This window comes from Acomys minous, assembly GCF_964271855.1.
Source record: "Acomys minous genome assembly, chromosome: 7".
NCBI lineage: Eukaryota > Metazoa > Chordata > Mammalia > Rodentia > Muridae > Acomys > Acomys minous.
In genome coordinates this window covers 77,342,230-77,360,253 of record NC_140488.1, presented here as the reverse complement: position 1 = coordinate 77,360,253, position 18,024 = coordinate 77,342,230, and the positions used below count along the sequence as shown (strand labels likewise).

Genomic DNA, 18,024 nt, shown 5'->3' with positions numbered 1-18,024 from the left:
GATAAGTGGTTTAAAAACTTCGGGCAACTACCAAAATATAATTTCTTTGAGGTGTCTGAATGAAACTCTGTCTAAAGTATAGTGTGCCATAGCATCGGATTGGTTAGGAAAGAAGCAGCAACCTAGAATATGATGGGCACTTTTATTTTTTCGTGGCAAAACCTTTTAAGTACTTTCAAACATACTTTTTATTGATTCTTTATGAATTTCACATTATTCACCCCAGTCCCATTCATCTCCTTATCCCTCGATATTTGCCCTCTGCCCTTGCAAACTCCCTCCCCCCAAAAACCCAAAAAATAAAAACGAAAAAAATTAAAAACAATTTTAAAAATCTCACTGTGGAAGCTGTGGTGTGTCACTGCGTGTCACACAGTATGCCTTTTTGTCCACACATCTTTACTTGCAAATGTTCATTACAATGCACCATTGGTCTGGATCAAGGCCTCTGGCTTCTGCTACAGCATCTGAAGAGCATCAATACTGGCTCCTCATTGGGACTGTTCTCGGATACCCTGTTGTTGCCCAGTGTTGTAGAGATTCTGCAGTTTTGGATCTGCAGAACCGGCCCCTTTCAGGCACTCCAGCCTTTCCATAGACAGAACCTTTGATTCTAAGAATGTAATGGTAGAATCCAGCTGCTGCTCAGGCTACTATACTTGTAGCAGCCTTTCCTTTCTCGAAGATACTGACAGGCACCCTGAGAGACACTGTCTTTGAGCCACTAGCCAATAGGCTCCCAGGTACCAAGATCTCTCAGCAGACATGAAAGGGATATTAGTGGCCACACACGATGCTCCTCCCCACCCTATTCTCTGTCTCTTGCCAAGAAATAAGAGAGCCTGCTGCTACCTTCAAGCTGTGAAACCCCTCTTTCCTCAGAAAGCTCTAAGGAAGGATCAGGAATCTGCCACATGGGCCTGAATCTACTCTCCAAAATCCTCACCAAGCTGTCTGACTCTGACACTGCAGCCTGAATTCTTTGCAGAGCCTCCACCAAGCTGTTATTTATCTGTCTGTCCATGGCACTACTAATTCTTCTAATAAGTGACTTGCCCCCAACAATCCATCCCATGTCCCTCCTGAGCTTGCACCTGAGTGGCCCTTCAGTGCTCAGTTCCATGATTCAACCATACTGGCTACACGTGAGCCAGATTCTGTGCTATGAGATTAGAGCCCAGAGTTAAAGAAGAAATGAGGAAAGCAGGAGAAATAGAGTTGCAATTAGTATTCTCAATGGTAAAATGCGTATCACTTGGGAAGGAGTGACTATAACAAAACCAAGGCTTGCTTAGGGAAGGACTGGTTGATGTTCTGGTCACAGATCACTGCAGGGTGAGGAACTCATATGACAAAGGTTATCAGCATATTGGTTACTCTGGGGTGCTCATTTGTACCACCAGATCCAGTCTCTGCGCATCTTTCCCATGCTCCGTGGCCCAGCAAACTGTCTTTGGGAGCTGTACCAATTAGACAATCGTATCTCCTAGCTTCAGACTGATTTTAACACTCATGGGAGGAATCACCAGAACAAGAGGGAGAGAATTCCTAATTTTCCCATTCCTCCTTTGTTTTGGGACTCATATCTCTACTGACTGGAATATTCCCTGAGTATAGCTCCTACTAGGGATCTCTCCACAAGGCCAGGTCTTTAGACAAGGTAAAAATAGTTTATTCATTTATCCCCTGATGCGGAGAATTAAATAGCTTCCTGTAGATCCTAAGTGTTTCGCTGTCTCTTGATACACTTTACTGCCCAAATGCCTGGAATTGCTTTACTGCCCAAATGCCTGAAATTGCTGATTCTGTTTTCACCAACAGTGTGTGTGTGTGTGTGTGTGTGTGTGTGTGTGTGTGTGTGTGTGTGAATATCCATGGATCCATTTTTCAGAGAATGTAAAATGTGCAGCTATGAGAGAGGTAAAAAAGGACAGAAGGGAGTTAGGAGAGAAGAGGCATACCAAAGAGTCTTTTGTGGCATTTTGCATGGCAAACTGCGGGTGAAGCTTGAAGGATCTGTATAAGACAGGTTTTCTCCCTAAAGCTTTTACTTCAAAACATCATAGGATAAACTCACAGGTCCATATAGAGAAGATAGATATAGCCAGAGAATGGAGATAACCTAATCAGAAAACATGAATGCCTGTCAGCTAGTGTTGAAGCTGAAGTTCTATAAGTTTGACATGCTGAAAGGAATGGATTAGCATGCCTCTCCTTCCCCACCCTCTCATATCAGTCTCCTCATAATCTTTTCCTAGGCTAGCCATGTCTTCATAAGACTCAGAAAACTGCCCTTCCTTCAAGCCTTCACCCACCTACCAAGTACACAATGGCATGTTCAGTAGATATCAGGTCAAACTTGTGGTGTAGGTGAGCCCTAGCCTCAGCAACCGCTGTGATGCTGCTCAGCATGCACACAGTTCACTTTACCTTAGCCCAGTCTTCACCATAGTAATTAAATGCGAACATTGAAGCCATCAGGGCACAAATCCACAAACTAGACGCTGCACTCATTCTTGATGGGTGACAATGTCAGCACTGACACCTTTGGGAACTGCATCACCATAGTACGACAGGCAGCAAATCGGGTATTTAAAATGGTGAGGGTTACATTTCAGCATCTGATTGACTGGCATTGGGATTTCTGCTTCAGAAGTTTGTTCCTGGTAGGCTTTCTCAGCAGAGGTGGCAGGTGTATGTCGCCAGAGAGAAGTAGATGCAGGGGTAGGGCACTAGGTTGGTCTGGAATTCTGTCAGTTGCACATTCAGGGATCCATCAAATTTCAGAAAAGTAGAAATGAAAGACAGTCTGGCTAATAAGGCATTTAAGGTTAGTGTCATAGCTTGGGTGCTCAAAATAGAGGGTTCTATGACAAGTATCCTAGATGGCCTCATTGTCTACTATAAAGGTACAATCAGTATGCTTAAGGGTGATGCAAGTGTTAAGGATACAATTGTAGGGCCCAACAATAGTGGTGGAAACCTAGTGGACTTCACAAATAGAGAGCTCCAGCTTGGGCTGTTTTATGTAATTAAAAGAAAGCCATTCCATGAGCAGGGAGGTGAACCCAGAGCCAGTTCCTCCCCCAAAGCTGTGAAAAACAAAGGTATCTTGAAGACCTATGTACTGGTCGACTAGCTTGTGAATTTTGTCCAATATTAGATCAATGATCTCCTATCCAAGGGTATAGTGTCCACAGCCATAGTTATTAGCAGCATCTTCATTGCCTTTGATGAGTTGCTCAGGGAGAAAGCTGGCAGTATGTACCAATGCAAACTTTACTAATAACAGATGGTTCCAGGATTACAAACACTAACCTAGGCACATGGGTGGCCAGGACTGTCTCACTAAAGGAAGTGCTGAAGGACTCATCTTCCTTAATGGTTTTTTTTTCACTTGGCATTTTGCCAATCTGGCTGGATGCTATGTAGAGCCCCAGAAAGTACTGCCAATTTGGATATCAGCCTGGACAATGTGGATGGAGATTCACTCATATATGGTAGCTACAGGAGAGGCAAAGGTAACAGAAGCAGGCCAGTGGCCCTGGCTACTGTACCCAAGAGGCTACAAGTTGAGGTAACTCAATGAGCTTTACAAAATAATTCAATTTTCTTTTTTGCCAATAGAAAACTACTGAAAATTTTGGTTACTCAATGCACACATGGTGTCAAAATTAGTAGTTTTCTATTGGTCAGATTCTTTGCTTTTCCATGTCTCATTGAATCCTCACGACTTTTTAAGAAAAGGATGTTTTCATCTGAAAAGGACAGGGATACAGTTTAATTAACATAGAGAGGCCCTAGTTTTAATCCCCAGTACTGCCAAAACAAGCAAAAAAAAAAAAAAACCTATAAAGTTCAGAGAAGACTAACATACTCAGTTAATCTCTTGAATGGAAGAGATAGGATTTCAAGCCATGTTGATCTAAGTCAAAAGCCTGAGTGTCAATACACTGATTATGATTATGATGCTGGGTTTTCATTATCAACTTGACTAGATTTGCAATCATCATAGAAACATAGCTCTGGGTATGTCTACTAGGGTTTTTCTCAAAAGGCTTAACTAACACAGAAGATCTGCCTTGAATGTGGTGGCTCCATCCCCTAACTGAGTTGGAAAAGCAACCTGAGCACCAACATTCATAGTCCTCTGATTTCTGACTGTAGCTGTAATGTGGTCAGCTGCCTCACACTTTTGTCCCTGTGACATCCCTGCCATAATAGATTGTACCCTCAAACTGAGCCAAAATAAACCCTTCCTTCTTTAACTCGTTTTTGTCAGGTATTTTGTCACAAGTGAGAGCAGTGAGATTGTTAATCAGTCTATATGACCATTTAGGTTATCTTTCAAGTCTACAATTCCATAAATCTAGAAGGTAAGCAGGCATTGCAGATTAAGCCCAGTGGCCCATCCATTAGTGAAAGGTGATAGTGACAGATTTATGGACATAGGGTTCTTTTAGTAGTACATGTAGTGATATAAATGAGACTTCTTTGTTTAGGACAGTGTCATTCTTTCTTTCAAATGTATCTCCTACTGACCTTGCCTCCCCAATGACTGGGTAAAGAGAGAAGATGGCTAATTCTGATAGATGAAATGACAGTCCTCTAAGGTCCCCTGTTGGGAACCTGGCCCTTCAGTTAGTACGAATGCAGCCACCCACAGTCCCAGCCATGTGTAGTAAGTACCGGATCCACCAGATTGATTTTGAGAATGGTCCTAGAAACTAAACTTCAAGAAAATGAAAATCAGCAACCTTGAATGCTTCCCATTGGTTTATCACTCTAACTCAGAAGTACATGTCATTACCACCATTGTTACAAGTGAAGAAATTAAGGCTGAGAGAGATGGTGTGGTTCCCGGGATGTGATAAAATATGCTCTCTCTCCCACTCCCTCTGAAAAAATTCTTATTGGTTCTAGTCTCTGGAGAACTGGAACTAATACGGAAAATGAAAGCTGTTATTGGTGAGTGGGTATTAGAGAAAAATGGAGTCAAATAAGAATATTGAACTAAGCTATGTAATCTTGCAAAGCCTCAGTTTCCTCTCATTTGACACTATATTTTCCAGGAATTTTGTAAGAATTTAATGAAAAATTTGGTATTAGAGTACCTAGGAGAGAGCTTGTTTCCTTTCCATTGACTAATATTGTCTCTCAGCTAACAGTTAACATTTTCAAGTTCTCAGGAAGTTGAAAATGTTAACACCTCTCTAATTTAAACTAGAAATTCAAAGCTCCTTCTCTTTATTAAATAGCCTTCTTAACTCCTTCTCACTCAGTCACGTAGGAAAAGACTTTTCTGTCTTAGGTGTTCTCTTGGACACTTGCCAGGATCTGTGAGTACCTCTTGTGACAGTCACATTTAGGGATGCCTCTTGGATTTCTGAGAGCAGTATGTGTATTTACAATTTTCTAGCAGAGAAGAGAGCATCTTTTCCAAACACAAGGTCAAAGGTGCCCTGTACATCTCCCATCTTTAACTTATTCCAGGCACTGAAAACATTTATTTGCCCCCATAGTTCAACTTCAGCAGCTCAGAGTACACAAGTAAGTTCCTTTCCCAATCACAAGTCCAACACTCAGCTTGAGAGATACTCGGTATTCTGAGAGCACTGACAGAATCTCGTAGATGAGCATCTGGGCATGTATGTGAAAGTTTCTAGATTGGGCTGTGGGTAGCATCATCCATTGGACTAGAGCCTTGGTTTGAATGAAAAAGAGGAAGCTTAGCAATTGCATCATCACTCCTGATTCCCGACCACAGACAAAATGTGATCGCCTGTCCGAAGCTTCTTCCACTGTGTCTCCTCTACCATGATGGATTGTACCCACAAACTGTGAGACCAAATAACTGAGTCACTTTTCTCAGGATATTTTATTAAAACAACAGGCATTTTCAACACTGGAAGGCTTACAGCCTCAGGAGTCCCATAGGCTTTTATTTCTACTTTGGTTTTCACAATTTACTTACTATGACTTTGAGCAACTAATGATTTTTTCTGAATCTCATCTATGTATAAGATGGGACTAAATTGAGGTGGCAAGATGCTCAAATAAAACTATATCCCTCCCTCCGTCCCTCTTCGTGTGTGTGTGTGTGTGTGTGTGTGTGTGTGTGTGTGTGTACACAAGATATTTCTTTCACCAAATTACTTTTTTAACTCGTATCACAGACCATTGGGAAGCCCCAAGGATTTAAGTTTCTTCCACTCTATGCTTTGTACTTAAGGATATTTGTTTCCATTATTTGATTAGAGAGTATTCTACCTCCTTGTAGGTTGTTTCAGTCAAGACTGAATTCTAGTAGAACAAATTCAAAAATCTCCTAGTTTTATTCTCATCTCTTGACCACATGTCAGAGCTAAGTCTTCCCTCTCCTTTGTCACAATGGGGCTGGCATAACTCTCTTGTTTGTCTGTGCTTTTTTCTCAGAGCTTTTAAAATGTATTTAAATTTCTTTAGACTCATTTCCTAAAACATTTTGAGATGTCATTTTCACTTCAGGAAAAAATAATATGATATAATTTACATAGTCAAGAGACTAAAATTAATTTCCAACTATGGATGAAATGAACTAGTAGTAGACTATTTCTCATCTCCTTTCTCCTCTCCAGGACATAGCTACACCCTTGCTGAGTTCCCGCTCATGAACACCAAAGAACAACTGTTATTGACAGCAGGAGTGCAAAATGTACAAGAAGAAAGGAATAGAGTGTGGAGAACAGAGTTACTTCCCAGCTTATCAGGTGGGATTTCAGGAGGTTGAAAGTACCCATACCACACCACTAGGAACTAAGCTATAATAAAAAAGAGCCCTTGTCGTGTTTTGTTTTATTTTTTTGAGACAGGGTTTCTCTGTGTAGCCTTGGCTGTCCTGGGCTCGCTTTGTAGATCAGGCTGGCCTCGAACTCACAGGGATCCACCTGCCTCTGCCTCCCAAGTGCTAGGATTAAAGGCATGTACCACCACTGCCCAGCCAAGATTTGGTTTTTTGTTTGTTTGTTTGTTTTTGTTTTTTGACACAGGGTTTCTCTGTGTTTGCCTTGGCTGTCCTGGACTCCCTTTGGCAGACCAGGCTGGCCTCGAACTCACAGAGATCCACCTGCCTCTGCCTCCCGAGTGCTGGGATTAAAATCATGAGCCACCACTCCTGACCTAAGAATCCTCAAGGTCTCATTGTTGGAAAATGCACAAGGCCAATTATGTGGGCCTGAGTAATGGCCAGAAAATCTCTCCATGGTAGAAAAGCATGAACTAACTGACCCAGCTATGGGCATATCTGGACACAGTTTGATGGTAGGAATTAGTATAGTTAGTCATGGACTAAGAGACTTGAAATTTTCCAGTTGAAGCAGGTGTCAAAACACATTGAAGAATCAAAAGACTAGGTAGTGATCAGCATTTATGAATGTCTTGTGGGCAGAGCTCAATGCTCTGGACCAGGGTAGATGAAAAGAAGGCTCCATCCTAGAAAGCTCCTAGAATACCACTGTCACTTCTAATAGTGATAATGACTAAATCTGAGTGCTTATTAAAGGCCAACAAACACATATTTGAGTGAGAATGACTTGCAGCAGCAGCAGTTATTAGGTACACAGTCTATCTCAAGGTTACTTTTTTCATGAAATAAATTTCTATCATGTTTTCTTCTTCCCCAACTCCTCCCAGATACTACCCACCTCTTTATCAGCCCAACCTCACATTCTTTCTCTGCCTGTCTCAACCCAAACAAACAAACAAACAAACAAGCAAAAGAAACCATTAGGCCAAAACAAAACAAAAAACATATAAGAAACCCCATAAGGTTTGTTTTGTGATGAGCCTGACATGGAGTGTGGTTGCAATACTCAGTGACTTAAAGAAAACTGATAGAGACTTTGGAGCACTGACCTAAATGGGGATGTCTACATCACTGCTCTCCTTTCAAGGATTAGGGATTTATGTAGAAGATGAGGTAGAAAGATTGTAGGAGCCAGAGTGATGGATGATTCAAGGAAATAGTGTCTTTCAGACACAACAGGACTGATTCATATTTGAACTAACAGAGACTGTGGCAGCATTCTCAAGACCTGTACAGATTCAAGCCACACAAAATGCAAGAACTGAAAAGCAGAAGTAAATGCAAAGTCTCAGAAGCTATTTGCAATTGATATTTGCTGGGAAAAGGTCTGTTACTATTAATCATAGAAATCCAGAGAAACATGAGTACTGAAGGAAAAGATTATGATCAATGGAGAGAGGGGGGGAGACAGACAAACAGACAGACATTCAGACATTGCTTCTGGGTATGGGAACATAAAGGTCAGAGTCTGACCAACAATGTCTAGAAAATAAGTCAAGGGAATAATAGAGGGACTCAGTGTCCATTGAGTTTGCCTCAATCTCAGGCCTAGACGTGAGAAAAAATTCTGACTCTTACAGGATAATACTAAGTGTAAGGAGGAGATGAGGGCCAGTCATGATTGAGGCTGGTCATGCCCCATCTACCTCACATCATGATGTGTCTGGGATTAACAGTAGTAGGATGGCACCTTCTAGTACTTTGGGGAGTAGTAGTTGGGAAAGAAGAAACCAGGAATAAATGCAGGATTGACAATACTAGTGGAAAAGGTAGTCATAGAGAAAGAAGGCTGCTGTATAGCTACGCTGTCAGAGCTAGAAATTTTTCATTTCATCTTCACGTCTAGGTGACATGTTGGCAGGAATTCTTAGGGCCTGCATAGTCAGACTATAGAGTTCAGAGAAATTAATAGATCTTGAGTGTAAGCTCTTTGGATATAAAATGTTCTCCAAAGGCCCACATATTGAAGCCTAGGTCCCCATTATGACACTGTTAGAAAGTGGTGGCTGCTTTATGAGTGAGGACTAATGGGAAGTCATCATATCATTACGGATGGGCTTTCATGGATAAGAGTATGACTTGAGCATCTTGCTATTATGTCCTATTTTGCTGCATGAGTATGAGTATAGTGGCTTAGCTTTGCCATGTGCACCCCCTTCTCCCATGATGTTCCACTCAAAGCAATAGTTCCAAATGACCATGAATTGAAAACCCTAAAAATAAGGCAAAACAAAGTTGATTATCTGCTGTTTGTTATAGTGACAGACAACACACACCTCAATAGGAAGATTCCCATATTTAATGAAAAGCCTTCACGTGAAAATACTGCTCAAAAACACGATCCAGGTGCTTCTTCATTTTGACCTTACCCACCTCCGTTGAGTCTCTGAACAAAGAGTTTGCGCTTCCATTTTGCCTTATAAGAGCTAAGGAGTCTCCATATTTTATAGAATTCTTCAAGAATCCCATCTGTATTAGTTGCGTTACCAAAATGTGAGGACACAGGGAACAAGCTTAGAGCATGCTTAAAATAATTTGCCTCTCTTTCCCACCTATTGGGATTTTTCCATGTTAATAAATTAGAATTTTTTCAATAGATAGTAAAAAGAATGGTCTGGAATTGAATCCTAAATTCACTGTATCTCTACTATGAGAATTTGGGTAAATGTTTATAACATTCTGTGCTCAGTCTTCTCCTCTATAAAATGGGCTAGTGCTGAGGGGTACTTCATAGGAATTATTATCAAGGAAAATTAAAAGACCTTAAAAGCACAGTTTCATTTAGTAGAAAAGTGTCCACTGCTACAACCAAATGATGTGGCAATAGAAAGTACACTTAGCGCCTCAGATCTTCAGGGAAACGAAAGGCAGAGATTCTGTAGGTAGCTATTTCATACTTTTTGCAAGCATCTACTATGTCCCCTAATTCCATATCCAAATTTGTAATTCATTACAAAAGGAATATTAATATGTAATAAGGTTGGTGTCACTATTAAGAAATGGAAACAATTTTGATTTTAACAGATTCAATAATTGTTATGAGGTGAGTCCTAAGGAGAAGAGGCAAAATGGAAACAAAAGAAAAACAGAAGCAGAAACAAAAGGAACAGTTGGGGAGTTGGTTTAAAGATTAAGTGAGGTTTTGTTTTGTTATTTTTTTTAAGTCTTACTGGGTTTTTTTTTTATGAGAGTTTTGTTTTGCGAGAGAGAGAGGGAGTATGAAAGCGGATGGGGATGAACAGGAAGGTGGGGAGGGTCTGGGAGATGTTGGAGAGAGAAGGGAAAGAATATGATCAAATATGCTGTATATCAATTTTTAAATAAAAAGAAACTAAAAATATTGAAGATTTCATTCAGTCTTACCAAAAGAAACTAAATGATGCCAACCACGTTGATGGGACTCAAAGGAGAAGTGTGCATCTCAGATGGTAAGCACTAGAAGAATCCAGCAATTCTATAAGGAAACTTGTGATCAACAGAAACAGTGAAATGAAAATACATGGATGAGGGAGTGGTGAATTTTGGATAATCAAATTTTGGATTTACTATTTATGCATGTTTTACCTGAATGTAGGTTTGTGCACCACTTGCTTGCCTGGTACCCTCAGAAACCAGAAGACTATGGCCGATTCCCTAGAATTGGAGTTACAGACAGTTGTGGACCACCCTGTGGATGCTGAAATGGGAATCCAGGTCCCCTAATAGAGCAGCAAGTGTCTCAAGTTGGGAAATAATGACTTTGTTCCCTGAAGTGGCTGTTGTGAGGACAAGATGATGTAAATAACCTACGATGTTCTGCAAAATGTCGTGTCATGCAACTGTTATGTGCTCCAACAGGAAAAATAATCACCCTGCTTTGAAACAATTGAATGGAAGCAATTGAGAACTTAGAGCTCATGACAGTCCCCAGCAGAAAGACCGGGGGTCAGCAGGCCTGCCTCTTCTTCCCTAGAGAAATAGTGCAGCATGGGAGGCGTTGAAAGAACGAAGGCCCATTCTGTTTCTTATGCTGTGTCAAACAAAGCAACGTGGATGCCTAATAGAAACAAAACTCCCGGATGACAAACATAGCAGCCCTCTTCTGCCGGGGGCGGAGGGGGGGGGCGTCAAGCTGTTGGGAGCAGATGTCTAGAGTAGTCGCTGGCATCCAGATAACCCAAGGAAAGTCCTGTCTGCTGGTACTATGAACGCCTAGTTTCTACCCTTAGCTATGATGTGTGGCCTTGCAAGTCCTTTTCTCTCCCTGAGCTTATTTATCTGTAAGAAGTTACCTTTTAGTCACTGGCTTTCAAATAATGGTCATTAGACTCACCCGGAGAGGTAAGCAGCAGATGAGAGGAAGCAGGAAATTCCCCTTTGTTTATAAGTGCTTCCACCCACTACCAAATCATCCCCCAAAAGGCCTGAGGCACAGCATCTTTTTATTAAATCATGCAAAAAAAGCTTTAGCCACAGCATGAGTTGATAAATCGAGTACCTGGCATGAAGCAGCTGAACCGCAGCATTCTTTGTTATATTTTAATTTGAAAACTAATTGCCAGCCCGTTAACTAGCTATGCTCCTCCTGGCCTTTTACAATCTCTGTTGATGGTGCCTTGCTATGATTAAAATTCCTCCCAGTATTGCCTTTCTTATGTGAAATGAAAATTCTGAACTGGCCAAAGACGAGCAGACTTGTCCATTTTCATTATTACATCAAGGCCTGTGTATAAATGTTGAAAAGATCATTCGAGACAAAAGGTAGACAATGTGAAGGATGTGCTCAGCATCTCAGAGAGGAAGTGAAAAGGCTGACTTGTGACCAGAGAGATCCTGAGAGGAGTTCTTTCTAACCGCTTCCGCTGCAGTCTGACAGCCAAGTAACTTTCAGTCGGCTTATTCCCTAGACTCCCTCTGCTATTCTTGGACATAGAGAAACTTCATTCATTTGTCAACAAAGTTACAGGCCACGTGCAAGCCAATGCAAGAAGCAGGAAGTTATGAACCTCAGCAGATGAGTTCAGATTAAGCCAAGTGTTTCTCAAAAATTTTAATGTGCATAGAACTCTCTTGTGGGGTCTTGTTAAAATACAGATTCTTACTCCAGATGTGTAGGGTAGATCCCAAGAGTCAGCATTTCTAAGAAGTCCCCTAGTAATGCCAATGCTGGCACTTATGTTATCATTAATCCTGTTTGGAAACAAAGCCAGTTACATTTGGGCTTCATTTTCTTTTAAACAACTATCTAGTTATGAATGTTATCTATATGGCTATTTTGTCTCCATGTACTTCTGCATACTAAAATGGGGCATTGAATCCCATGGGACTACATGTATATACGGTTGTGAGCCACCATGTGGTTGCTGGGAATTGAACTCACAAACTCTGGAAGAGCAGCCAGTGCTCTTAACTGCTGAGCCATCTCTCCAGCCCTGGGATTTGTTTACACTACTACTTTGGGCCAGTGTGGTAAATAGAAAGTCATCTCTAGTTCTCAGTCTTGGATTTTTAAAAAGATCAATTTCTAGTGTCTGCTTATGGACAACTCATTTTTTACCTTGCTGGGCCTTAAGCCTCTTTATCTACGACACAGGATTGTCAGCTATCACTTGGTGCTGTGTGGCCTGAGAGAATGACAAAGCTCTGTTGCAAAATGGAGAAGAGATGAAGACTTTTAGGGCCAAAAGAACTTGTGCTGAGTTCTCTTTAGGTTTTTACAAGCGTAAGTGGTAGGTAGTGGGTGGCCCATCATTCCTGATAGGCTCAAAGATTATTTTCAGGATGAGACTGCAGATGGGGGGGGGCATTTATACAAGAGAATCTGCACACTTTATTGAAAATCACATCAGTGGGCTCAGGGATCTCATTCTTTTCTCTGATTTCACAAACACAGTTCATATAGACAATCTTTTAAGGCCTCTATTAGTGTCCTTGACATAAAGTACTGCATTTCCCTATGAAAATGAAGGCCTTTTTTCATTGAAAATGTCTTGTCAAGTTATCTTGCTTCTCTCAGGGTTTTTCTGCTGCTGTTGTTTCTAAAGCTTTTGTAGGCTTCTAATGTGTCAAGGCCACTTGTCTGTTGCTACTTTAATAACAGCTTCCCTGATCTATGTTCTCTCAAAAGCAATTATTTGACAAGTTGCTGAACTAATTCCTTTACTTTTTTGTAGTTCTTACAGAATAAAGGAACGTCTTGAAAAGGGAAAGATGCTTCTCTATTGTAGCCCATTATTTCATAAGTACGCTACATGACACTATTTCACTATTTAAATTGGAAACTTAGTTTTGCCCTGTGGTAGCGGGATACTCCGTAACACCTTTTTTTCAACTTGAAATACAAAAAGCTAATAAAATTTCTTTTATTAAATGACCTCCTGATTTTTGCTTTCACCACAGAAAAACTTTGTAGGGATTTGACTCTAGGGCATCAAATTCCACAGAGGCACAGCAAACTTGTCCGCCCATCCTACATGTGTGGATGTCTCTGTGACACATTGGGAAAGCACAGCAAGCCCTAGAAAAAGCCTTTCCCTTTAAAAAATGCCTAAGGCAAAGAATTCACAGCTACTAATCATAACAAACTCTTCACTTCACAAGGTGAGGTTAGGTGATCTTTTTAAAAATATTACCAAACGGGTAAACTCAGAGAGAAAAGACAATCCAACCTGGATTATCTTTCAGCATATATTTTACTCCCTCACTCAGTGGCCTTGTACCACTTCCCTCCCTCACTGCTTTCCTTTCCATAGTTGTTAGGAACACAGGAGTCAAGTGTCAATCCACTTGTGGTAATGTGGCCGCTGTTTAAATACCTACCTCAGAATGACACAGGGAAAACTGCACAGGGTGCAAAGGCAGAGAGGGTTGGCTGTAAATCACGTGTCTGGTATTTACTATGTCTGTGTAGGAGAGCCAGTAACCTAATGCAACCCGGGAACTTTCTTAATCTGTACAAGAGGAGCACTTGCATGATTGTTATCAGGGTTGAAGAATAAGGTATTTCAATGACCTAGTGTGTAGTGGGTGCTTAAGAAGTGTTAGCACTTTTGTTGTCACTATCAATTCAAGACGTAACAGTTCTCTTGTTATCATTAAAATATATAGAAAGACGCAACAGATCTGATATGGAGAGATTTATTTGGGGGAAGGGAAGGGGAGAGGCTTTAGGGCCTGAGTGGGCCATGAGGGTGGAGAGAGGCAGCGGGAGAGAAGGTCTCTCATCAACTTGCCAGTGCTGCTGCTAATTTCCCAGAGTTGCCACTCACACCATCACCTCTGCTGATAACCACCTGTGAGTATCTGTGCATCAAGCACAGGCCAAGCCAATCCTATTTCATGACAGTATGCTTCACTGCAGAATGCCAAAGGGAGATGCTTTGTTTCATTATTTCAAGAGAGTTGACGGAAGAAGTTGAACTACCCCGCCCCACTGCTCCCTGGCCTCCACAATGGGTGGTCCCTACCTTCCCCAGTTGAGTGTTCATCCATGTCCCATATAACACAACAATCACAGTGCAAAGTTTCTAGAAACTTCTATTGGGCTTGCAATGTCTTTCTCTGTCTTTCTATTGTATTCTAACATTTTTTTTTAGTGCTGACCATGATATTTTCCCCTCACAAAAAAACAGATCCAAACTGTCTTTATAATCTTGCATGGATCTGAAGCCCTACTGACCCACTCCTGTGATCACATTCTGCACATCTGCTTGGTTTCACTCATTAACAAAGTATACAGCTCTAAGACCAGAGCTCAATAAGAGCCCCACAAGCCTTGGAGGCTGTGGCCCAGGCATCTGCACAGAAACGGAAGCATTAGCACTCTGAAAAACAGGGTTCCGAAATGTCTAGTCCTCAGATTCTTCACTTGCTGCACTGCCTTTGTTTTAGTGCACTTTCAATGACTTTAGCAGTAATGAAAGGGACCAGGGGCTTATATCTTGAAACTTTCTACTTGCTGGCAAATATGAAAGGCTCAAGAAAGGGGATAAAAGCCAATACCTCCTAAAAGGGCCATTAAAGCCACCACCTACAAGGCCCCTTCCTAGATAAATGTGGTGTACTAAAGAGAACCTTATGTAGGAGTTCAGACACCTGGGCTCTTGTCCTGTTGTGGTCGCTAACTTGCTCTTCGTGTAAACTAAGCTGTTGTTAGTATAAATGCTTTTGAAAGTTCCTTCTAATCCAACCCTTTATGGGCTGTAAAGAGTCTTTTATCTCAAAGGCTGTGGTTCTTAACCTTTATTGGGTTGCAGTCCCATTTGAAATTCAGTAGAATGTTATGAACCATCTGCTCAGAAAAGGCATTACCCTCATGGGATTGTATATGTCATCTTGGGGGCATCATGGAGTTCCAGAATCCATGGGCACCTGGTTAAGATCTGGTTTTGTTTGTTTGTAACTTTGTTTGCTTGTTTTTCAAGAAATAAAAGAGTGTATAAGCTAGAGGCAAATAAGAAGCAAGAGCAGCAATTCCTTGGACTCAGTGATGCTTAACAATTTCTCCTAACATTTGACCCTTTTTAAAGAAATGTTTTCTGTTTTGTTTTATTTGTTGATTGCTGGAAAGGAAGCTATTGGGTGAAAGTAGGAGGAAGTAAAATCCAGACAGGCTAGGCTTTGACATGCAAAACATGCTTAGCAGATTTGGCCTCAGAAGTTGCAGGCGAAAGCAGAAAGGCTACCTTCCTAAGCCCATACTGGGGTAGGAAGGACACTGGGAATCATTCATGCGGCCTGGCCCCATTGGATTTCAGTAACATGTCATGGTACCAGGGTGCCAATCTGGTACTGGTCAGTGTCCATATCCTCGGAAAGAGACATGACACAATTCTCCAATATTCAGCTAACATCCCTCCTCCCTTCCAAATAAAGTAAACGATGGCCCCCAACTCAAGCGGTCTTTAGATCAGGTAAGACCTCCCCCCCCACACACACACTAAGATCAGTCTTTAGCCCTGAATCATGAAGAATCCAATGACCTTCAAGGAAACAAGTTCAGAGAAGAGGGAAAAACTAGGCTGTCCTCTTCAAACCAGGCCAGTGGGCTTTCTCACTTCAGTAGAGCTTGGAGCGCATGAGAATCTGGCCATCCAGTGTCCTAGGAGCTGCTCACAACAAAGATTCTGGGGAGATGAAGACAAAATAAAAAGGAGAAACACACAGGTGTCTATTACATGTGCTCCTTATTTCATAGCTTCCCAGACATGGAAGATACAAAACCAGAAATGAGCTGCTCTTCAGCACCAATAGCTCACAAGGCTTTGAAGTAGACCCTTTCAGGAAAGGGTCCCTCAAGGCCAAGTCCTTTCGAACCTAAAAGGAAAAGAAGAAAGCAGGAAGTCAGCTACACCTGGGCAAATATTTAACAGGTATTGAGCAGTGGGGTCTCTCTAGTTACTTACTCTGTAACTGGACTTACTCTGGAAAAAGGATTTATACCTCAGAGGACTCCATGCAACAGGCCCAAGGCTGCTATAAATAGGACTAGAAACTGTGCCTTTGACCACGCCTTCAATTCCCTAAAACTATGGACAGGGGAAGCAAAATCCTGGTAGTAGAACTTCTGAGACTGCCGCCCTACTCTTCTCCTTTACACGGTCGCCACTGCCTTTATGGTCCTTTCAGTATCTCCAAACTTCCTTTGACCAGGCCTTCCCTTTTAAAGCTGATAAGGAGAGCCTTATCTATTCCTGGGCCATGAAGGGCTGGCATTGACCAGAATAAAATAGAAGGCTAAGGAGTGCATGGCAAGCCAAACTCCAGCTATTTGGACCTCGTTAATGTGCATATTGGTTCATGTTATGCCAGAGATCTGATAACCAAGCAATCAAAAGTTCTACGCAGAGAAAGACATTTCCCTGACCCCCAAGTCTCCTGTGACCTTAGCAAGTCACTTATCCACTCTAAACTTAAGTTCCTTTGTTTGTTGAGTTAGAACACATAGTATCCTCCTTACTTCTGGCATGTGATATGTATCAAATAAGATCACGGATATGAAACTTCTGTGCGCTAGAACAATATAAAGGGCTATGGATGATGATGGCTCAGGTAGGAAGGACTGAAAGAGGGACATGGGCTGAAGGAATGAAGTCCCACTACAGACACGCTGACATCTGTCATAATGTCAAAAGGGAAGTTGCTCTTTTCCTAACAGACTCAGAGGATTTCTAACTGAGAGTTAGAAAGTTCCATCATCTCATCTAACAAACAGAAGTTGAGACTTGGAAAAGGAAACGTTCTTGGCCCAATGGTCAGCCATTCCCCATGAACTCAATTGAAAAGCAAACTGAAAATAATGTGGTTGAGGAAGAACAGAAGGGAAGGAGAATGGGCTTTGTTCCCAGCCTCTGGACTCATGTGGCATTCTAGTCTTCAAAATCGTAGATGTCATAAAAAAGGCTTATTTGAAAAATATTTTGTAATGACTGGTAGAAACAACATACCTTTGGCCTCAACTTTCATCTCCAGGAAGTTTTCCTTGAGAACTGTGGGCAAAAGAAAGAGGTTTCAATAAAGCCTTCGAAACTAGGACTAAAAAGGCTAATGGCAAAAAAAAAGTCACTTGATTAATGAAATTTTCTGGTTAGGCAATTTCCTTGCTAGGAATTTATTCTGCTCAGATCTTTTGCTACATTTAGTTCCCTTCTTCTAGGTTGGGCAGAGGTGGAGAACCCAGTAATCTAGTCATGAGGCCACCTTTCACTTGTCAAAACATGTTTTAGGCGAATAGATACAATAGAGGAGTTGGCCCAAGAGCACAGTTTCCATCCTGTGATTATCACTACTGGTGAGAAGGGTAAGAAGCCAGGGAGAGTACCATGTAAAAGGTAGACTCCTCTGTCCTAAAAGCCAGACCAGCTCTGCTTGGACTGTTGATGAACTTACATCAGCCGCAAATTAGCCTTCTATACTCAGCTGAGAATAAACGGGGAAGGAGACAAGCACAGAGAATAAATCCCACCACAATATGGCCAGAGCATCCCATATAAGAGTTGGTTCCCACAGCTACATGCACAGCCTTTTATTTTTCTCTCATCTCTTGAAACCACTTATAACTATTTGCCTAAACTATCTAATTCCTATTCATGGTTTCAATTACCACCAAATATTGGAACTATTCCAAAGTGTCACTTCTCATATTACAGTATATATGGATGCTCCACACTAGAGTTCTATACAATAGAATACAATAGTTATAC

General features: G+C 41.5%; 1 protein-coding gene across 3 annotated transcripts in view; it reads right to left on the bottom strand.

Annotated features, from left to right (window-relative positions):
- Window positions 1-6,827: 6,827 nt before the first annotated feature.
- OPHN1 (oligophrenin 1) overlaps window positions 6,828-18,024 on the bottom strand; it is a gene marked incomplete at its 3' end in the record, with an annotated part of 303,761 nt that continues 292,564 nt past the window's right edge. For all 3 annotated transcript variants that reach the window (XM_084791065.1, XM_084791062.1, XM_084791063.1), the window contains exons 24-25: window positions 17,269-17,310; window positions 6,828-16,138 (exon numbers count right to left, since the gene is read on the bottom strand). In XM_084791065.1, coding sequence (XP_084647191.1) covers window positions 17,277-17,310 — 34 coding nt within the window. The remainder of the gene's footprint in view (window positions 16,139-17,268; window positions 17,311-18,024) is intronic.